We start from the raw sequence: 23,737 nt of genomic DNA, 5'->3' as shown, positions 1-23,737 counted from the left end.
CAGGTCCATGAGGCCAGACTCAGATGTCTGAGCCAGGATACTGTGAACTGTACCACTGTAAATACGAAACGGAAAATAAAATTGATTTTTTTGTTTAGCTTTTATTTTGTTTTTACTGAGGTGGTTGTTACGAATTTATACTTAGCCGTATGACCGTGTTGAAAATAGCCCTATATAGCCAATTGGGTATTTTCGACACATGTTGGCGATAGATAAGTCCAGCACTCTTCTGCAAACCTTCCAGTTATTTACTTCAGTAAAGCAGACTCTAGCGGTTTGGTTTGAAGTTCTCTGCAGTGCGGTGTGGTCGTATCGTGGCGTTCTGGTGGGTCAACCGTGTAACCCCAAGTTATAACGTCCTGGGTTTGAGTCCCTTTCTGTCACTCACTGTCCTGTACAAAGAAAAGGCACAATGCCATGAACAAAACCATCGACATATGACAATGTTCTCCGATGTTACAGTCAGTGTGTTCTCGCAGGCAGCCCATACCACATACCATACCACACGATTCTGGTGGTCTGTGGGAGATCAGCATGAAAAGCATACTGACAAGGGTTGTGCTCGTCCCCAGGCCCACCCATACGAATAGTGTTCGTTACCAGGCCCACCCATCTGTTCCCAGGCCCACCCATACGAAGTGTTCGTCCCCAGGCCCACACATACGAATAGTGTTCGTCCCCAGGCCCACCCATACGAATAGTGTTCGTCCCCAGGCCCACCCATACGAATAGTGTTCATCCCCAGGCCCACCCATACGAATAGTGTTCATCCCCAGGCCCACTCATACGAAGTGTTAGTCCCCAGGCCCACCCATACGAAGTGTTCGTCTCCAGGCCCACTCATATGAAGTGTTCGTCCCCATCCCACCCATATGAAGTGTTAGTCCCCAGGCCCACCCATATGTCCCCAGGCCCACCCATACGAAGTGTTCGTCTCCAGGCCCACCCATACGAAGTGTTCGTCTCCAGGCCCACTCATATGAAGTGTTCGTCCCCATCCCACCCATATGAAGTGTTCGTCCCCAGGCCCACCCATATGTCCCCAGGCCCACCCATACAAAGTGTTAGTCCCCAGGCCCACCCATATGTCCCCAGGCCCACCCATACGAAGTGTTCGTCCCCAGGCCCACCCATACGAAGTGTTCGTCCCCAGGCCCACCCATACGAAGTGTTCGTCCCCAGGCCCACCCATACGAAGTGTTCGTCCCCAGGCCCACCCGTACGAAGTGTTCGTCCCCAGGCAAACCCATACGAAGTGTTCGTCCCCAGGCCCACCCATATACGAATGGATGCAGTGTTTGCACTCAACGGCTCTGTTGCTGAAGAAGAAATTAAAACCCTTTTCCACATCTACCCCTCACCTCAACAACCCCACCGTCACCCCCATACACACCACCATACACGCATGCGCGCGCGCGCACACACACACACACACACACACACACACACACACACCCCAACGCATATACGGACCGAGAGGAAATCTGTTGTTGATGAACATAATAAAAACATGAGAAAGTCATTTTCGTCTGCGGTATAAACATTTAGTCATTTCACATGAGGACAGCATTATTGTGGATTTTATTTAGTCATGCCCATTATAGAAAATAAAAAGGAAAACGTCTGAGAGTAAAATTGGGTTTGCCCGTTGTTTTACTTGTGAGCTCATTCCAGTGGAACAGTGGAATTATCTGATGCATTGTATCTGCCCCATCAATCTGACTGTCTTTGTCTGTCTGCGCGCCATGCAGCCTGCAGATGATTCCGTCTATTCGCCTGTCTCTCTCTGCTTAGAAATCTGTCTGTCTCTGTATCTACACTGTCTGTGTCAATGCCTGTGTTATATATCTGTCTGTCTGTCTGTCTCTGTATTCACACTGTCTGTGTCAATGCCTGTGTTATATATCTGTCTGTCTGTCTGTCTGTCTCTGTATCCACACTGTCTGTGTCAATGCCTGTGTTATATATCTGTCTGTCTGTCTGTCTGTCTCTGTATCCACACTGTCTGTGTCAATGCCTGTGTTATATATCTGTCTGTCTGTCTGTCTGTCTCTGTATCCACACTGTCTGTGTCAATGCCTGTGTTATATATCTGTCTGTCTGTCTGTCTGTCTGTCTCTCTCTGTATCCACACTGTCTGTGTCAATGCCTGTGTTATATATCTGTCTGTCTCTCTCTGTATCCACACTGTCTGTGTCAATGCCTGTGTTATATATCTGTCTGTCTCTCTCTGTATCCACACTGTCTGTGTCAATGCCTGTGTTATATATCTGTCTGTCTGTCTGTCTCTGTATCTACACTGTCTGTGTCAATGCCTGTGTTATATATCTGTCTGTCTGTCTCTGTATCCACACTGTCTGTGTCAATGCCTGTGTTATATATCTGTCTGTCTGTCTGTCTCTGTATCCACGCTGCACATCAAGGAAGCAAGCACAACTCCCAACTCTCTCTGAGCATTCTTACGGCGGGTGCACAGTTCGGGAAAGTAACTTTACAAAAGAGAAAAAACAGCACTCACAGAGCAGTCCTTTAAGGTAGGGGTCTGCAACCTTATATTTTTTTAAATTGAGTGCCATGTCTTTATTTTCTAGATCAGTGTGTCAGTGTGCCATATCAACATTCGTTTTAATGACACCACATCAAAAATTCCAACATATTTTGATTGTCCACGAATATAACGTTTTTCCTTCTTTTTATTGTTATTGTTATGATTATATAACCCACGCACCTCCCAGACTCCCTCCCCAGTCAGAGTTTTAATGAATGTAGAATTATGTGCAGGATGTAATTTACATACAAATGTGAGAGACTTCATTTATTTGACTACATTTTCTAAAATAGTTTATTTTAAACCAAAAATGCTCTCTCACATACGTATGCCATGTGTGCCAGTGATCACCCTCCTTTGTGCCAATGTTGGCACTGGTGCCTAAGGTTGCCTACCCCTGCTTTAAGGCACTTTTAATACAATAAATACATTAGTGTATGGTACGCTGCAGAGCAGGCAGCACAACGGACACGTTTCCGCAGTCTGTATCACATCATATCTGTCTGTCTCTCTCGGTATCCTCACTGCCTGTATCCATGCCTGCGTGGCAGCCTCTCTCATGTGTGTCTCACACTTTTTACTTTCTCTTTTTTATTAATTTATTCAGGGAAGCCCATTGAGCGGGAGCTCTTTTCCAAGGACGCCCCTGATCACAGCACATAAGGAAAAACAATAACAAACATTTGAACCAAAGCTCAACGTCACAGATGCAAATAAATATAGGGTTACATGAAACAGGTGCAGTCACTATGTAGTGTGTCCTCAACAAGAACCTCAAGTCTCTATGGAGACCAATCAAACTAGTTTCAGAGAGTCCTGAAGCTTGTTCCATTTGTGTGGAGCATAATAAATGAAAACAGTCTTTGCTTGTTCACTGTTCATACGTGGACTGGACTGGTATATCTAATGTGTGTCTGTGAACGTATTGAATGTGCAGTAACCTTTGGTGTTAGAAGCGAGGCTAGATACAAAGGAAGGTTACTTAGTTAAAAATAAATAAAATGATGTCTGTCCAACCTATTGTATGTACGCGCACACACACGCACACACACACACACACACACACACACACACACACACACACACACACACACACACACACACTTACTTATTAGGAACGCCTGTCCATGTACATTATCACAATTTCTAATCGGCCAATTGCATGGCGGCAACTCCATCTGCTGAAGTTCAAACCGAGCATCAGAATGGGGAATACATGTGATTGAAGCGTGGCCTGAAGCGTTGATATACAAGGCAGGACGTCGTGTAGTCATGTTGTAGACAAATTCTGACCCGTAACATATCAATCCAATCGAGACTCATCAGAAACCAAAGCAAGTGGGTTTCCAATCTATTGTCATATTTCCATGAGCCTGTGCTGTTCCTGCATAGCCTCAGTTACCGGTTCTCGACAGGAAGCTGACAGGAAGTGGAACCCGGCGTGGTGTTCTGCTGCTGTGTAGCCCGGCTGCTTCAAGACGTTTGGCGCGTTGCGTCGCTTCCAGAGACGCTCTTCTGCATACCTTGGTTGTAACGAGTGGTTATTTAAGGCAGTGGTTCCCAGACTTTTTCATGTGGAGGACCCCCTAAAACGACATTTATTAACCCGCGCGGAAATCCATCGGAAAATATATGCCAGGAACCACCATAATAGAAGACGTCTATTACGGCTCTAGCAGTGATTCTCAACCCGTTAAATTTCAAGGACCCCCAGTTTGACATGCATTAATCTACGGACGCCCATTTAATGACATTTCTATCTCTGGAACCCCCCAAATTTATATAACTATAAATTGCTATACAATGCTAATTTAACTCCGAGTGTACAAATGGAACCAAAGTGGACCCGTTAGGGTCCATTAGGTTCCATTTGTACACTCTCAGAGTTACAGACCCATAAAGATCCATATGGTTCCTAACTATCATTTAGGTGGGGAGTCGGGACCCTCTGGAACTCCCTCAAGGACCCCTGGGGGTTCCCGTTGACCCCACTTTGGGAACCACAGATTTAAGGTACTGTTGCCTTTCTATCTGCTCGACCCAGTCGGGCCCTTCTCCTCCCACCGCTGGCATCAACAAGGCATTTTTGCTGCCCTCAGAACTGAAAGATCTGTTATTTCCCAGTGAGCAGCAACAGGATCTTATACGGTAAAGTATGACTCATGCATTTAGAGCATGTATGTTACATGTATGGTGTATTATCTGTGAAGGAGAGCGACTATACATTAACATCACCGGTATGTGGTATATTTTCAAATGGTCCCACGTTAAGTGTTGTAGTTATCACTGTGGTTTATACATGCTTGCAAATGAGCGGATAATCGTATGCACGGAGGAGAGGGGCTGTGTACCACACACACACACACACACACACACACACACACACACAAACAGTGCAGTAAGAGACGGCTGTGGAGATGAGTGGCAATTATAGGGTTCCCGTTCTTGTGGGATAGCCTGTTCCGTGGGCCTATAGCTTGGCATGGATCCTCAATTTAAGGGAATTTAAAAACACTAGACGGGACACTATTGTGTGACCCCCCCCACCCCCCTCACATTCGCTTCCCCCCTCCCCCCCCCCCCACGCTCACTTCCATCCCTCCCTAGCTCCCAGTCATGATTCAACGCTGTTTTTAATCTTGCCAGGGCCCCAGTGGGGCCTACAAGCGCAGGGACTGGGCGCCATGCCTAGATGACCCCCGGTAATATGGAAATGGATGGAGTGAACCCCTCGCTGCAACTCTCACTCACACACAGTCCCTCGTGGACCCACTCACTCGCTCACTCACGCATTCAGTCGCCTACATTTCACAGGAAGAAAAAAAAACACCTCGCCTCTTGATTTTCCATCAGAACCGTTTCACCTTCGACAATATTCTTGCCAACAGAAATGGTGCTCGCTCTCCTGGAGCTGTACAGTCTTCATTGGAAGCGCTTCTCTCTCTCTCTCTCTGATGTTATATAACTGCACTAGATTCCCCTCTCTCTCTCTGTACACCCACACCACGGGTCAAGGGCTCACACTGGACAGCCACTGATAATGTCTAGTGAAGTGGACCTGCTCGGAACACAAAGTTCCAGAGCCTGGAGCCGCCTGGCTAAACTGTTCCACAGCCACCTAGAATGCGTCACGCACGCACGCACGCACCACACACACACACACACACACACACACACACACACACACACACACACACACAGCCCACAGAGAGCCGCAGAGTTTGGGATGTTGTTATACACTATTACGATGGTGCAAAGGGTCTATAGTTCTCCTGTAATGAGCTTTTCTAGCCCTCCGCACTGCACTGTAGTTCCTGATACTAATCACACAACATCAATTTTCCACTCTGGGCTAAATTTATGCCTGAGGGACAGGATACACTAAAATTCCAAAGTTCTCTCTCTCTCACTCTCTCTCTCTCTTCCTCACACACTCCCGTCGTAATTTGTCCGCCCACTGGCTTCACTTATTAAGTTTCAAAAGGTTTCTGGGCAACGTGGTTTGAGAGAGGGGGGAAAAAGGAACCATGGCATTTTTTTGGCACACCACTCTGCCCGTCTTGCCCAGAACGAGGGGGTTACCATGGCATCAGTGGGCACCTCATAAAGCAGACCATTGTTGGGGCTTGTGTGTGACTGTGTGTGTGTGTGTGTGTGTGTGTGTGTGTGTGTGTGTCTGTGTGTGTGTGCAAGCATGCATGTGTATGTGTGTGCTATACTGGGGTTGCATGGCAACATCCTGTGCTGTGTATATATGGGAACTGCTGGTAAAAAAAACCCTCAAATATTCAAAAGATAAAAAATAAATAATGCCAGCCAATCAAATCATAACCACGCACTTTCCTCTTCTTGTCAAGCTGTTCCATTTTGTGCTTCCGTCTCCTCCTGTATACCTGTACTGTGGGTCTGTCAGTCTGTCTGCCTCTCTCACACGTAGCAGGCACTACCCACATCCACAGTTCCACACACCATTTCCAATATAGGGCCATAACTCTGTCGGCACATTACCCAGGAATTAAAAGATTACACAATCGTTACTTAGATCATGATTTATCATTCCCAAACACAACTGCAACAGGTCTGTCTGGGGTTAGCAAATTAGAAATGATAACGGACTCCCCCCCCTACCCCCCCCTTCTGCGTCTGTGCAGTGTTTCTCACAGATTTCCATTAAAAGCTAGAAAGTGACTGCAGACACATGCACTGCATGCTTAAAAGCATGGCCACCGTAATTAGAAAATGAGCCCCGCAATCTAAAATAACCTGAGGGAGGAAAACAGAAACATTTTATTTTCCTGTCCTTCCTACTCAGATCCATTAGCCGAGAAGGGGTATAATACAGGTTTGTTTGTAATTGTTTCGGTTCCAAATAGCCCCAAACACTAAGTTACTATGTGTGAAAACCTGGAAACAATTTGTGGCTGACTTAAAAAAAAAAAAAAAAAATAGAAAAAGATGTGTGTCAGTGTGTGTGTGTGTGTGTGTGTGTGTGTGTGTGTGTGGGGGGGGGGGGTATTTCAGTTAATAAGGGTTTGGTTAACGCTGAAACAAGCGAGTGACAATAGCCTTTGACAGGTGTCTGCTCATCGACTTTCTGCATGACCAGAGTTGGTGCTAAAGTTGCATCTAGAAGTGAGGTACATACTAACCGTATGTACTGTGTGTATATTGTGTTAGTTAGATAAACCTAGAATGCAAATCTATACAGTCTAAAAATCAGGACACGGGTACTCTGCCGCACTCTGCTGGTTGGTCTTGAGAACTACGAAATGAGATGAGGAATCCCTCAGTCAACTCCGGTGAGGTGCAATGGGTGACATTGCACATTTATATTTCATACATTTTATTGGGCGATGACTGACAAATGTTATGTAATCGAGTGTCTGTTACGTTATCAATAACAGGGAAAATAATTAAAATATGGGAAATAACAAAATATGTTGTTCATAACAACTTGCTTGGACACACTTTCAATTTGATGTAATTCCCTGATAATGCAAGACAAATCCAACATACTACGTGTATGCCAAGAACAGTAACCCGGGGCCCACATTGATCAGAACTATAATAATACAACCACCTGGAACAGACTACCCAACTTGGCAATTACTTACATGCCATGATTAGGCCGGGTAAGCCTGGCTGCTGCATGCATGTGTGTGTGTCTGTGTTTGTGTGCGCTTTCTGCCGTTATCGTGTTTCTTGCACTGGTCTTGCTGCTCGATGCCCTAGCGTTGTGCAGCAGCATGTGGCCCACAGATTAACGCTTCAGATGAGACTCACTCCTGTTCCTCATAACATGAATGCCCTCTCTGTTTGCTTACAAGGCCCGGGTGAACAAGAGCGACGCGATATATGACAGGGGTCTTTGTATCTTCTCCTGTGCAGAAGCGGGGCATCCTATTATGACTAAGAAGCTAGGGGACCGTTTGGTCACAAAGGGTTAAAACCTGAGGGGCCGTTTTTTGGCATTATATGCCGAATTGGCTTTTTTCCCCCCTTTATAATACATGTGGAAAACGGCTCCAAACAGATTTTAGTGCAAGACAGGTGCCAGCACTGCCATCTGCTTTCAGTTTTACCTCCCTCTTTCTCTTCTCCTCCTATCCACCCCCACTCTCTCGCTCTCTCTCTCTCTCTCAGAGCCCCCCCTCCCTAAATTAGCCCCAATCCCAATCCATCCAGCACCCTCTCCTGTTCTGCTTCCACCAATCAGGGCAGCTCGTCATTTCTCTCGCTGGAGCGCACACACGGTTCAAGTACCGGTACCTGAATGACAAGTGGGTGAAATGTTATCAGGTATGACACGTCTTGCAAGAGATAGCGGATAGCAAAAAAACATGTTCAGAGGAGTATAGTCCACCCTGAAAATGACTTATTTTCTATCAATTCTACGTCGCACGGAGCCTTGAATTCAGTTTTTGAGCATTCCTGAGCCAATAATTCGATGACCGGGTCATCGGTCAATAAGGGGACTCAGTACGAGTCTCAAAGACTCCACCCGTCACCAAATGATTGTCTTAATCCCGTGCGAATAGGGTTTTAGAAAAAAACTAAAAAATAATCTCTGTGAATTCAAGGCTTCATACATGGGGTGTGTGTTGTGGCAAACCAGGGGAAACAGCCAGGCCTACTCCCCACAGAATGAGGCTGGGGGAGGTGATAGAGGGAGTATATCACCCTGTACAGGTATTGCAGCCAATGGGAGCCTGGACATGGACGCACCTGCAGCCAGTAAGGCAATCACCAGAAGCTGTTAAAGAGCCGACGCCCAAGCTGTCTGGTGAGTGAGTGTGAACTAATGGAGGAGTGAGAAAGGAGGAATCTCTGTTCATGAGGAGGCTGGGATGAGGGAGATCTCTCAAGCCAACTGAACTGGAGAGCCTACAGCACTCTCCCCCAACTCAAATAGTCACTGGCTCTCTCTCTGCTCTACCCACAGGACGGCAAGTGACTAGAAGCCTAAGCCCCTGACAAGAGGAACCCTTTGTTGAAGTTTTGCCCCGTTTTCCCCTGGGTTGCCACAGTGTACTGTGTAATTTATAGAAAATACATATATTTTTGGAGGGTGAACTACTCCTTTGACGTACACATGCACACTCAAGAGTGAAAAGACACACATACGCATACTTTTCTATTCCGCAGGTGAGAAATATCTACAGTGTTTCTTGTCCCCTGACTGCACTTCAATCCGGACTAACTAATTATTTTGCCATGTCTATCCAAGCCAACTTAAGAACGCCATAACCCACATAAGTCAAAAGCATTCTCTCCCAGGAGCTATCACTTTCATGTCTAAATCCTTCACATGGTCTTTCACAGGCTGGTATTGTCTTAAAAGAGGTGGAGGAAGAGATGTCAATAAACGCCTTTAAAAAAGACCTAAGGCTGCAGCTGTCAGATACAGGAAGCCAAAGCCCTGCATGCTACAGTTGATAGGCTATTCCCAAACCCCTTTCCTGTGCGCAGATACATTCCTTTACTGTCTGCAAGTTTCAAATAGGCAATTTCTCGTTAAAATATAAATTTTAGTAATGTACTGTTATGAAAATGTATTGCCATAAAAGTGAAAACATATTGTTGGCTACTCTTTTTGGGCTCACCCAACGTGAAGAAGGCCAAGCCTCATTTAAAATGTGGCGCCATGTGCCGTGTCGCTCAGTTCATAAACGCCATGCGTCTCATTACTTTAACTTGCGTTTTGTGCTTTCCTGGCACTTGGCCGCCACTAATGAGCCCATTAGGACAAAGGTGAGTCCTAAATGAGCGGAAGACGAGTCGACGACGGTAAACAAGCCAGGTGACGAATCGCAAATGAGGGAACATCAGTCGTCTAGATGAGAGCAGCGCTGTCTGTCTAGGAACACAAACGGCTTACCTCGACCACAGCGAGAGGACCAACTGCTTGTTGATGTCAAGAGTTTTTGAGACTTGTTTTTGTTGGCATGTTTTGAGAGGGTCTTTTAACACACAGGTGCTCTTTTCAAAGGCAGTCCTGAGCGCCAGAGCACTTCTTGGCCGATCATGATCGTTGTGGTTCCAAGACATTTGTTTGGGTGCACTGCTTTTTTTGTCTGCTTGATGCTTGGTAGGCTACATATGCCACTTTTCTGCAATGTGGTGCCCGTCAAATCTAGGATACATTTCTAAATTCTCTTAACATATAAGGCATTACACGGGCTGGCTCCACTTTACATCTCCGAACTACTGCATGCAAAGCCAAACATAAGATCTCTCAGGTCCTCTGATAAAGGCCTTCTGTCTATTCCCTTCCAACAATATAGACAACTAGATCGTGCATTTGCAGTGGTTTCTCCCACTTTGTGGAACGCCCTGCCCTTTGAGCTAAAAAATGCAGTCTGTCGACGGTTTTAAGAACTTGTTAAAAACGTATTTATTTCGTAAGCACTGTTTTTTGTTTGTTTCTTGCCCTTGTTTTAACATGATTGTTTTACCTTGTTGACCACTGTGCAGCACTTTGTAAAATTGTTTCGAAAGGCGTTCTATAAATAAAATGTACTTGTTTTATTTTTTGTAGTTTAACTGAAAATGTATGTAAATTATCATATATTAAGCTCAATCTTAAGTAATTAATGTTGCAACTGGTAAAAGTGGAGCTGTTATTAAAGTAACACATTTGCATTATTAATCCAAAAATGTGACAGTGAAATAGGCCATTACAATTTCTGAATGTACTTTTACAGTAACTTATATGTTATATGTATGCTGTAAGTACTGTATATTTTGAAGCCAATAGGATACTTTTGTACTTTTAAACATTTTAATTGGGCACTTTTACTTGTAACAGAGTACTTCTACAGTGTGGTATTGCTATTTGCTGGTTTTACTTCCCCCACTTCTCCCACTACAAAGCACAGTAAAGAAAAGGCCTTTTAACCCCATTTTGGGCGGGAAACCCTTTTGGAGTTAGCATTATGTTATGCTTTAGCTATTGAAAAATAGCAGATCTACAAGCTCATAGCTTGTAGGTCTGCTATTTTTGAAAAATCGAAGAACGACTGACATAGAAACATAGCTTTTTCAGAAAACTGTTGTTTTCAAACAGACATTTTTAGAATCTGATCTCAGGTCAAAATGGCTTAAAGTTGGCCCAGGCCGTAGCGTAACGGTCTGGGCACCGGACTGGTAATCCAGTCGCAGTGTGCCGCGGGTTCGACTCCCGGACCCGACACGGCCTTTACTGCATGTCTTCCCCCATCTCTCTCCCGTTTCCTGTCAGCCTACTGTCTGTCCCTTCAAAAATCAATAAAAGGCGTAAGCCGCAAAAAAATATCTTAAAAAAAAAAAAATGGCTTAAAGTTAAAGGGGAAATAAATGACCCACATCAGGAAAAATGTATTCCACTCCATAAGCTTTCTATCCACAACGTTGATATTGTTTCTAGTTTCTACCCATCATTTTTATAGAGGCAGACCAGTAAATATGACAATCGCTTATTTGATCTATCTCTGACTATGTCTATGTATGTACACAGTAAAATCCTCAGTGTTACTCTTAAACCTGTAAACACTGAAATGTAATATTTTTGTGTGTCAGATCGATGAGGATATGTGTTTGTGCCAGGCAGCTATTCAGCTGTCCTGTGTGGTCACTGGGTCAGGGGCCAGAGGGCACAGTGGGGGTCCAAACAGTTGTTGTCTCTAATTCACATCTAACTGGAAGGAAACATCCTCCCTCACACACTGGAGGCGATGCTACTGCTAGGCACTAGGGAGGGAGGTTGCCTTGTGTGTGTGTTGTGTGTGTGTGTGTGTGTGTGTGCATGCGTGCGTGCGTGAAGCTGTGGGAGACATGCTGTGAGAGGTAAAACGTGGTTCACCGCCGCTGTGCTTCCATGCAGACTTTTGTGCAAAAACACAGATAGGAACAAAGAGAAGGGAAAATGTGTCTCAAAGATATGGCAATTCTCAAAAAACACACGCTTTACTGCCAAGCCCTGTAAAAGTAAAAAATCCCCATCCATATCACTCCATTTCATCCAGAGAGGCATCATCGGACGGTTTCACTCGAGAGTAATCCTTGAGATTATATCCCCGCGTGATGGACAATGAGCATATTGTTTTAATCTTGTTGCTGTAATCCAGCTCAGCTCCTCCGTATGCAATCGATGGCATTAAGGCTCTCCTGAGAGCTGGAGCCGTGAGAGATGCATGCGGTCCAGTATTAACTACTTAAGAAGGCCTGATCTATTCGTTGCGTGGCGAAAGCAGACGATCTACGAGGTGAACAATGCACTGTGATATTTTAGATCAGATATTTTCACAGCATGTGAAAGCATGTATAAAGGCTCTTGCCCATATGCCCATGCCCCAAAACAGGAACACCAGGGAGGCAATCCGTCTGCCGTTGCCCCTCAGTGTCTGGAAAGGAATCTCATATCTAATGGGATGATAAATGGTGGCGGTTTACAGTATGTTACCCATTTTTTAACCTTGCAATACAGCAGGCTACTATTTAGGCAGGCACATGTCATCGTTATGATGCATGTGCCCTGAATGCATTCTTCATTCTGAACACACAAGCACACGTCACATGGCGAATACAGACATTTCCATATGCACCGCACCACGGGGCAGTCCGTCACGAAATCCCCCAGAAAAATCCTTGCAAACATGAACATGACTTCAGCTTCGGCCGTATAACCCCGAGTGCTCTTATGGAGGGGAGATTAAAAAACAAGGATGGGGTGAAGCCATCTGTTTCACGGTAGAACCGGAGAGACAGGGAAAGACATGTGGAGGAGCCAAGGCTCATAAAGAAAACGGCAGACTCAGGCCAAATTGTCAGTCAGTCGGTGAGATGAGATGTCATGCTAGCCAGATATGCTAGACAGGCAGGCGGCTGCGCCTCAGGATGAATCCTCCCTATTTAATGTGCCCCTACAAACCCAGCTGATTCACTGCTATACACTAGCGCGCACACACACACACACACACACACACACACACACACACACACACACACACACACACACACACACACACACACACACACACACACACACACACACACACACACACACACACACACACACACACACACACACACACACACACACACACACACACACACACACACACACACACACACTTCAGTCTAATAGGTTTTGTTCTGGTGAATCACTCCAGGTTTCCTTAATGGAAACACCAAACATGCTGCTGTAACATTGGGTGACAAGGGCACCTTGGGCTTGCAGATGTTCACGCCGATGACAGATGGCGCCGGTGCAGCTAAGGGAGCGACGGGAGTGATGTCTGCGCCAGCCTGGTGCCACTTGCACTCCCCCCTCCCAACCCACCCTAAATTCCCCCTCTGCACCCCATCCCCAAATCTCCCTAATTCTCTCTCCATCTCTTCATGTGTGTGTGTGTGTGTGTGTGTGTGTGTGTGTCTGTGTAGGTGTGTTGTATGCCATGACTCAGCGCCCTAGGATCACAGAGCACTGGCGATTGGCGATGCATGCTACAAAACACATACAATGCGCTTGGATCCGAACGCTCCAGGTTGGATCAGGTTGGATCAGGTGACACATGTCTGCTGCATTTAAGTCTTTGGGTAAAATCTTTCAGCAAGTCCACTTCCTCACAGAAGGAGACCATGCAGTGAAAGGCAAGCCCATGAGGTCAAATCTGTTTTCCATACTGCCCTCCGATCTCAGGTTTTGAGCAGGATTTAAAGATTGTAAAAGATATACTGGCCAAAACCTCTATTTCTCACACATTAGTGTGGAAATGCCAATGGTGTTTCAGTGTTTTAACATGCCACTAGAAATGGAAACGCAGGTGATGTGAGGAAGGAAAAAAAGAAGGCATTCCGTCATTGTTGCGCCCAATCTGCAACATCAGTGGTGACTATTCAATTCATTTGGTGACAATTAACCATATTTAGTGCCTTTTGGCAAGCGAGTTCATGTGGATTAATGGCATGGTGACAACGGGCCAATTAATGTCAGAGATGACAGTCACGTTGACTGAGTGATTTACAATTAGAATTTATGCATTTATCCAGAGTGACTTACAGTGTGAGATCAGAATAAACAAACCCTATAGTCAAAATAGGGTAAATTGTCACGTAAGTAGAGTGGAAAAGGAATAGCCTACTATTTAGTGCTTCAAAGAAACAAGAATATACCAGGTAATTCAAACCTAGCATGAACAAAGAGGGGAAGCCACTTAAAAATAGCATAAGTTGATCAGATCATTCAACTTCAGACTGAAAGCAAATCAAAACTGTATGTTAAATTATTAGTTTTTTAGATTTGCTATGATGACAACACTACTGTTGCATTATCAGCATACCCCTTCATTATGTGTTACGTTGTTACGGACATCCATGAGCTCAAAGTAGAGTGATACAGTGATATAGAGCAATGGTTCTCAACCTTTTCGGGCAGTGACCCCAAAAAAGAATCATATTTGAACTGGGAACCCCCGCAACGTGACAAGCAGTTGGAATTGTAGGAGTTGAGGCATTCAATTGCATGACTCGGTTCCACAGATAGATAGTGTGAAAACAACAGATCTACAAGCTCACAACGCCTCGTATTGCGAGGTGTTATGAGCTTGCAGATCTGCTATTTTCACAACTGTTGCCTCTTTCTAATAATTTCACAATTTGACCAGTTTGTTATAGTTTGTTGATTTCATTGGATTTAATTTTCCCCTCCTCTTTTTTTTAGGTAAAAAGTCTTAAAAGTCATTAAATTGACATTTCACTGTCATCTTGGGACCCCCCCCCCTCAGCCAAACTCGTGTGGGAACCCCCCTGCCCCTGGCGGTCCTGACCCACAGGTTGAGAACCATTGATACGGAGAGCCTTCATTCATGTGCAGCAGTACAGACTAATGACTCGCACACGAGCCCCGGGAACTTAAGCCCCTCCGAGAAGAGGAGCAGGACTGCGAAGAGAGGTAGAGCTGATAATTACCTCCATTCGTCTTCATGGGAGCACCGGCACTCGATGATGAAGGTATGTATGCCCGAGACCGGAGCAGGCTCACGTTTGATGAATCTCCCCTTAAATCAGCAGTCACCGGTGGATGGAGGAGGGCCTCCGTCAGTCCGTATGCTCCCCATTCATCATCTCGTTAGGACCACAGGGCGGGGGGGTGGGGGGGGGGGGGGGGGGTACGGCCTGAGGACCGCCCCAGCGAGGGCGCAGGGACTTCAGAGCTGCGGCAAAATCCAAACATTTTGGGGGTGTTATGAAGGTTGTTTACAAATCTGTCAAATCAGGCACATTAAATGCTTTTTCCCCACCACAATCTGTTCAGTCCCTGCGCTGCTCCATCATTTGTAGAAACATTTTAATGTATCAGAGACAGAGTGGCACGGGAACGCACGTGGGATTTATAGGCATTACAGACCACAAGCTAATGCCAAATCCTGCTGTAAAGCCAGTGTGTACAGTGTTATGTTTGCGACAGGCGTGTGTGTCTTTCTCGCGCAGGTGTTTACAAGAGCTGAGTGGAGATGTGAGTGGAGATTCCCGTTGATGCGAGTTAATTCGGTTAAAACGTCACTGCAATAATGTGGTGACATGCAGGAAATATACAGCAGGGGCCCCGGGAATTCCCAACAAGATTAGTTTTTTCTTTCACTGCACTCTCTTTGCCACTAAGTGAGCAGAAATGAAGGCAGGAAGCCTGTTGGTTTTACCCCCCCCCCCCCCACACACACGCACGCACACAGCTCACAGCTTCATCCCTTATAGGTGGATGAAAAAGAAAGAAATGCCACAACCATTGCTGCTTTCTCCCCCCCATTATAGACCCAGAGGAGAAAGGCAGCAGGGCACAGATCGCCCCAAACCTCCCGTTGCGCTCCAAACACATCACTAACTGCATCTCCATGTGGTACATCCATTACTGTAAAATACTCTGCTGCTCCCCACTGAACCCCCCCCCCCCTTTCCTTCCCCTTCTGTGCCCCCACAACACCCCACCACAAACCCCCCCCCCCCCAACCCTCATCATAAGACCGCTTACGCTGGCAGTTCTGAATTGGGCTACGTCCAACTTTAACATTAGCAGGGGGGGGGGGGGGGGGGGGCCTGCAGAGAGGCTGTAAGAGTGATCACAGCCACAACTTGGGCTTTGCTGATAGGATCTGCACATGGATTACTTTCAACGATTACTTTCACACTCTTGAAGTGAGATTTCCCCCCCTTTGTGAGGATCATGGCTTCTTTTGTGCTCTTCTATATATACCACAACATTAAACAAAAAACAAAAATCAGTCATGTCATTGAAAACCTTTTCAGATTTGTTTAAGTGTTTGCTGAGTCGGCTGTCTATATGATTAATCCATATCGTGATGCCAAGGATGTCGTCAGTATAATAAAATGTTACCATGGGCCTATTTAGGTATGCTATTCCCGTAGAAAATATATCATTCAGCAACAGTGCAGAAGAACATTCTTCAAATGGCAGCTTTTCTTCTCGTCCGTCTCCCGGTTACTGTGTACAGTACAGCCACATGTGGTGTCATTACTGGGAAATGGGATATTTTTGGACTAAGCTCTCTTTTTGCTTGGAATTTGAGGAGATGCTGACAAAGCTAATCATTTGTGCCAAATTTGGAATAAAAGTTCTTTCATTGTTTAAAAGATCATGTTCAAGTTCATTTTGAGCCCTGATGTTTTATTATGATTTTTTTCTTTGTGTCAACAAATAGTATCACAGACTTGAGCTAATAGCATTATATCAAAGACAAACTTAAGATAGTCTGTGACGTGCTGTGCGTGTGTGCGCGCACGCATGCGTGCATGTGTGACTGTGTGTGACAAGTTTTTTGTTTTTTGTTCATTAAGTTATATGACAGTCAATTCATGATTTTACAACTCAGTCACAGTCACAGCCAAGTAGGTGAAAGACAAAGTTTTGCATGGCATCCTGCTGGAGTGGCTAAACCTCTGCTGCAAAGGGGCTGCGCAGCACTTGTGAAATCATGAACCATGATAACAGGATTAAAAGGGGCGCAACGTGGCAGGGGTCACCGGAATTAGAATAGGACGAGTATCTCCTGCCATTTAAACATGAATTTTACATGCGTTTATAAAAGTGTGGTGCAGAGCCGGACCATGTTAATAATTCATCTGAGGCCCATATGGATGGCCTATACTGTTGGCACTCACATACTGAGGTCGGCCCTGGCCAACAGTGGAATTCAGGCCTAATGTAAATGTGCCCTTGCATCTCTGGTCTGCATATGGGGAAGCCACCATGGTTTGATGCCAGGCTCAAGCCCCTGGGTTTGGCCCCTGCCTGGGTTTATATACCCTTCAGCTCACTTGCCAATGCTTCTCAGAGGACACCATGTACATCTCTTCATGCATGCCACCTCTTTGACCTCCTGGGCATTGCATGTAGACTGTAGAGTATAGAATAAATACTCTAGTGTACAAATTAATCTCGTGTCGTGAGCCCTATATAGCGTCCCTATTCCGGGCACGGCATAATACGGTCGACCATTTGAAAATATCTGATCTACAAACTCATGCGCGACACGACGCGTTGTGATCTTGTATAGCTTTGGCAGTGATTTCGTAAAGAGTCTACAGACGGGGGAAAAGGAGGGGGCCTGCCCTGCCCGGCCTAGTATCTAACAGGCGGCAAGCATTCGTTTTTAAAATGAGGCCAATAAGGATTCAAGGAAGAGACATTCCCCCTGATGCACTTCTCATTAATGCCCCAGCAGAAAAACCAACACTCCGTTCAGGTGTTCAAGTGAATGAAGTTTTGGCTGAACTTTACACTTAATTTTTATTACCGGAGTAAACATTTTCATAAATACTTTGTTTTCAAGCGGTCGTTTCAAGTTTTTCGTTCCATTATCATGATACGCGTTTAATAAATTATGGTCCCATTAATTAAAAAAATTATGATAAAGTAGAGTATGTTCTAGGGCTTCTATGCGACATTCGAAATCCCACCCGCACCCGGGTTGTGCTTATAACCACGCCCCGCTTCTGTGGCCAACGCGGCGGTGCCTCTCGTCTCTCGCCTCCAGCTGCAGACTAGACCTAAATATATGACTCTATGGACTAGACCGCGAACCCGAGCGAGCTAAAGCGAGCGACTTGCCGTCCTAAATATTCTAGCTCAAGACCCAAAAGAGAAATTAGACTTTTGCCCGGGTACCAAAATAGTGAAAAAAGGCATAGCAGAATTTATGGAATTTCTTAAATGTTGGGGGAGGGGCAAATCTTTTTTTAATATATTTTTTTAATGTAAAATGTATACGTGGGATTTTTACTCAAGCTGTGAGTCTCGCGACCCATAAAAATTGGTCAGTGATCCACTGTTTGGGAAACAGCTATAGCTATAGACCCCTGGCCCTGGGGGACAAAGCATACAGGGTTTATTTGGTTAAAAAAACCACTCCTGTGGTTCTGGGATACCAAAATAGGAGGTTATAGACTTATAGTGGCACATAAATCTTATTTTGAGAAGTTGAAGGAGCCTGAATGAATTCAACGTTGTATAATGAATACTGAAAATAGACAATCTACAAGCTCACAGCCTCACACGCGTCATACAGCAAAGTGTTGTAAGATTTTAGATCGCTATTGTCAGTACTTGGTAGTGGTGCATTCAATTAATCGATATGGCAATATATCGATACAAAATCTGGACGATAGGTGAATCGATCAAGAGGCTGCTGTATCGATACGGCAAAAAATGGCACGAATTATCTGGGTGACCAACGTACCTCTGTTTAACGTTATCAAAGCCCCCCTTGCAAGTTGCGGTGCACTCCCTTCCCAGACCCCTTGTTAGGATGTTTAGACATTTTATTTTAATTTAAAGATCTCTGTGGGCCTGAAAGTGTTTTATTGACAATCGATATATATATCGTATCGTGGCCTCTGTATCGTGATACATAATATCTATCGTGAGATTGCAAGCAATATCCACCACTAGTACTTGGTTGTATTTTATTTTTTTGTGTGACAACATATTAGGGACACTAGGGGCTGTATTTTGCGTGTCTTAAGTACCAGGTCTTATTCCCTAACTTGAGTAAACTAAAGACCTGGAGGCGTGATCAATGCTCTTTGGCCACTCAGAATAGCCAAATGGCATTGATCACGCCTCCAGGTCTTTAGTTTACTCAAGTTAGGGAATAAGACCTGGTACTTAAGACACGCAAAATACAGGCCTAGGTTTCATGGGCTTAAAGGTATATTCAGTGATTTCACTCAAAAAACCTTAGGTTTCGTTTTTGGCTGTGGGACCCAGCCTTTCATCCAATCAGGATAGAGAGTCAAAAACGAAACCTAAGGTTTTTTGACCCCCAGGGGTTAACTGGGGACAGGGAGGAACTCCTTATATGGCCAGCACACCCTATAGTAGGGAGGATTATCACAACAAAACAAAAAAATAAGTGATATTTGAATTAAGTGAAATCACTGAATATACCTTTAAGTAACTGAGTGAAGGTGTCCTACTTAGCTCCATTCAGCATTTATCACCATGCCCGTCTCTGTCTCTCTCACACATACGCAGGAATAGACCTGTCATCTTGCCACCATTCCCTTATCTTCGAACTGCTAACAAGCCTATTTGCCAATGACTGACGTTGATGTGATCCTCAAAGCCCCGGACTTGGCACCAGATCGCTCCTAAGCCAAATTAAGCCTCTGTCATGCCCCCACCACCACCACCACCACCACCACCATAACCCCAACCAACCCCCATCACCAAACACCCCCCCCCACTCCTCCTGCCACCCCTGCCATGGGAACCCTACATGTTTAATGACGATGGAGGGCTTTTCGCTCCCGCAACACAAAAGCAGTGACATCTGTCTCTGTAAGTGGTGCACTCCAGCACAACCCCAGTCGTTCTATCTCCTGTTCTTGAAAAGAAATCAAATATAAAAGTTAGTGGGAGAGAGAGAGAGAGAGAGAGAGAGAGAGAGAGAGAGAGAGAGAGAGAGAGAGAGGGAGAGAGAGAGAGGTTGGGGGGGGGGGGGTTAAAGAGGAAAGAGGAGGTGGAGATAAAACAAAGACCCTTTCTTTGGAAGTGTGTTTTCTGGTTAATTCTCCTGCCCAGTGGTCCCTGAACGTGTTAAAAGAGCCTCAGTCCCCCCTTGCTCTGTTGCTCTCTAGCCATTGCCCACCTGCTCACAAATAATGGCAAGTCAAGTAGGAGCTTGAAAGACGTAACAGCCCCCCCCCCCCCCCCTCAACTCCCACCCCTCCACCCACCCACACACACACACACACACACACACACCTCTACGCCCTGTGAAAGTCAATTAAAGTTAATGGCCTGCCTTTGAAACACATTTAAGATAGATACCAGTATACAGGCCTTAAAATGGTGGACAGTAGGTTTTGGCCAAGAGAGAACCACACAACCCCACGTTTTAGAACATAGCTGCACTATGTCATTTCAAGTTTCCACATTTTTACCACAGAACTAATAGAGCCTGCTTGCTCGCTCAGGGGATGTTAGGAGGATTTCACATCTTGGGAGATCGCCATGGTTACTCAAGAGAGTGAGTGACCTCATGGACTCCAAATTTGGACATAGGATTACGACCAACAACCATATTTGGGCACAGGTGCAGCGGGAACTCTATATATGGTTATGGCCCAGGCATAGTGACATCAGGGGGATGACATGGCATCCTGCTGGGGACAGTAGAAAATGGGAAAGCGCCTCACAGACACCACTTGAGGATGGATGAGCGAGCTCTTATTGGCACAGTGAACGACTCTATCGATATTGAACTTGAACATCATTGCAGTGTCTTCTTGACTTAACCAGAAAACCAAAATCAACTCAGTTTGACCTTCGGGTCAAACTTTTTGTCAAACCAGAAACAGGATTGTGTCAAAGGTCGTGTCGTGAAACCAGACAGGACAGGATCTAAATGTCTGAATTGAAGAACAGCTGGGAGACCAAAATAATATAACCACCCCAATTGTAGGCCTATAAATCAAACCTCCTCTACCAAATTATTTGATCAACAAATTATTTGATCAACTAAAGAAGTTGAACAATATACAGCAGCTTAACTTTTCAACAAAATAACGTTTTGTTTTCAGCAAATATTACTACATTTACATTATAAATGCTATGGTTGTGTTTCGTAGCTCGTCTTGCTAATATTTTTGTTTTTAAATGAAAATATCCAGAATAAGTGACTCTGGGGTATTGCATGTATAAGTGACAGATTAATTGTACTTTATATTCATGCATGCAATAATGAATTAGTCCATTGTTTACTTACTTCGTTTGGTTGGGCAAGAGCAAGCCGAAGTCAAACCGTACATACTGAATATATATAGGCTTTACTCATTGTGTAAGTATTGCTACAGGCAAAGTTCCAAGATGTGTATAATTGTTTGTTTCTCAACAATATTGAACAGGCAGTGTAGTAGTCGCCTGTGAATGGGAAGGGTCCTTCCTTCTTGCCAACAAAGATGGCGGCTTCCATACTGAGCAGGAGGACAGCACTATTTTGTTGGAGATTTACAGCGAATTGTTCGTTAAAAACACATATCCCCGTTACCTCACAATGCGGAGCCTTACAACAAGTCGCAAATTATAACCCTAAACCATTGAGACTGAACCTTAAAGACCCATATATCCCAGACAAGGAGGACGAGAAGACACCGGAGTGGCGGAAGACGGCGAAGAGTGACCGCAAGCTTTACGGTCGCTATGGTTCGGCATCGGGGATCGATCCTGCCACGCTGTGGCCCAGCGAAGCTCAGCTGGCTGCGATCATAGAGGACGAGAAGCAGTGGCACCCTCCTTTAGAAGTGCTGGTGGAGAATGTAGCGTCGAAGGAGAAGGAGGCGACAGCCAAACGTGTTGCTAGGTAAGTGCAGTTCATCAAACATGCTGGCAGCAAATGCACCTGTCAGATCTCTCCTACAGTCTCTCTCTCTCTCTCTCTCTCTCTCTCACCCTACGATTTTGAATCGCGTAATGTATTTGATCGATTCTGACATTGATTGAAAATGTCAGAATCGATCAAATACATTTACGAGAGTCTAAATCTTAGGCTCTCTATCAAAGGAGCTTTATTGGCACGAGAAAACATACGTTTGCATTGCCATATCTCTCTCACACACACACACACACACACACACACACACACACACACGAATTGTACTGAATGGAAATATAAGATCTCTACGTGACATATTGTCAAATTCAACAGTGAACGCTTTTGTGTAATGTAAGTTAACTTACCCGTTTGGTCATCTGCAGGTCGGCGATGAAATGTCTTCCCAGATCTTGCTAGTTTTGCATTGTACTGCAACCCTTTAGTCTCAATTCCCTCCATAGACTGCCCCATTCGTGACTGACAAAGGTGTAGAGATGCTACCATATTGATACATTATTGCCATTATACAATTTATTTCTCACAAAGAGGGCATTCTATGGAGAAAACTTAGCCCCATATGTGCCCTCTCCCTACGCTCATTCTGTAGCTCCGAGTTTGTTTTTCATAAAAATCCACCATAGACATGTGATGATCTACTTTCTGTCAAGATATTCTGTGCAGGTGATTCTTTTTCTAAGTGCTGGAGTTTGGAAGCACTCGTATGTCACTGAACGGCCCTGGCTGGTACCACCTGTTTCGAATTTGCACATAATGCTGGTTAACAAAAACGAGTGCTTCCAAACTGCGACACTTCACCTGCACTCCTGCAGAGGATGTCTTGACAGAAAGTAGCTCATAACATGTCTACGGTGGATGTTTATGAAAAACAAGCTTGGCAGATTGAAAGAGGATAATTCAAGCTTGGACTACAGCTGCAATGTTGGTGAGTTTAACGTTGTTTAAGACGAGCAGATCGCAAACCAAATTGGATGAGTGGGGAGTCAATGGAGGGTATTGCAACTCTAGATTCATCCCATTATAAAAAAGTCTAGAGTTGCAAATTGCGGCTACAACTACCCTAGTCTGTTATGTTTGCATTTCAGTGACGAATGTCCCATATCCTAACCCTGTCCATTTTCCAACGCAGAGAGAAAATCACTGCAGAAAATATGGCTAAGATGCCCAAGATGGTCGCTGACTGGCGTAAGGGAAAGCGGGAGGCTAAAGAGAAGATAAGCGAAGACAAGGCCCGCCGTTCCAAGCTCCTGGCAGAGGCTCGGGAGCGCTTTGGCTATGCAGTAGACCCCCGCAGCCCAAGGTTTTTGGAAATGGTCACTGAAATCGAAAAGGAAGACAGGAAGAAAAAGAAACTGTTGAAGCGCAGACAGAAAGACGAGCAGGCAGGCATCATCCAGCCTTCTGCTTCAAGTTCTTCATAGTCTTGGACTGAATTACTGTACATAATAATTATCAGTGAAAAAGGAGTCTGTAATATTTGTAAGCAACATTAAAGGGATGTTTCACTTTGAAGCATGTTTGGGGTGATTAACATCTACTCTGACTTTTGTGAGCACCCGAGACTAGTGCTGCACGATTCTTGCTCAAATGTGAATCTCGATTTTATTCCACAAGAATTGAGATCACGATTCTCATTTTTTTTTTTTTTTTTAAGATATTTTTTTGCGGCTTACGCCTTTATTGATTTTTTAAGGGATAGAAAGTAGGCTGACAGGAAACGGGAGAGAGATGGGGGGATGACATGCGGTAAAGGCCGTGTCGGGTCCGGGAGTCGAACCTGCGGCACACCGCGACTGGATCA

At 45.0% G+C, this 23,737-nt stretch overlaps 1 protein-coding gene across 1 annotated transcript; it reads left to right on the top strand.

Annotated features, from left to right (window-relative positions):
• The first annotated feature begins 21,470 nt into the window (after positions 1–21,470).
• gadd45gip1 (growth arrest and DNA-damage-inducible, gamma interacting protein 1) lies at positions 21,471–23,571 on the top strand. Its single transcript, XM_083779427.1, has 2 exons — positions 21,471–21,906; positions 23,066–23,571. Exons 1-2 carry the CDS (start codon positions 21,506–21,508, stop codon positions 23,355–23,357), a joined length of 693 nt encoding a protein of 230 aa, XP_083635553.1. The 5' UTR covers positions 21,471–21,505; the 3' UTR covers positions 23,358–23,571.
• Positions 23,572–23,737: the final 166 nt, after the last annotated feature.

Source organism: Protomyctophum parallelum (genome assembly GCF_964188405.1).
Source record: "Protomyctophum parallelum genome assembly, chromosome: 13".
NCBI classification, from domain to species: Eukaryota; Metazoa; Chordata; class Actinopteri; order Myctophiformes; family Myctophidae; genus Protomyctophum; species Protomyctophum parallelum.
The sequence above is the reverse complement of the archived record's forward strand: the minus strand, read 5'-3'. Positions and strand labels throughout refer to the sequence as shown.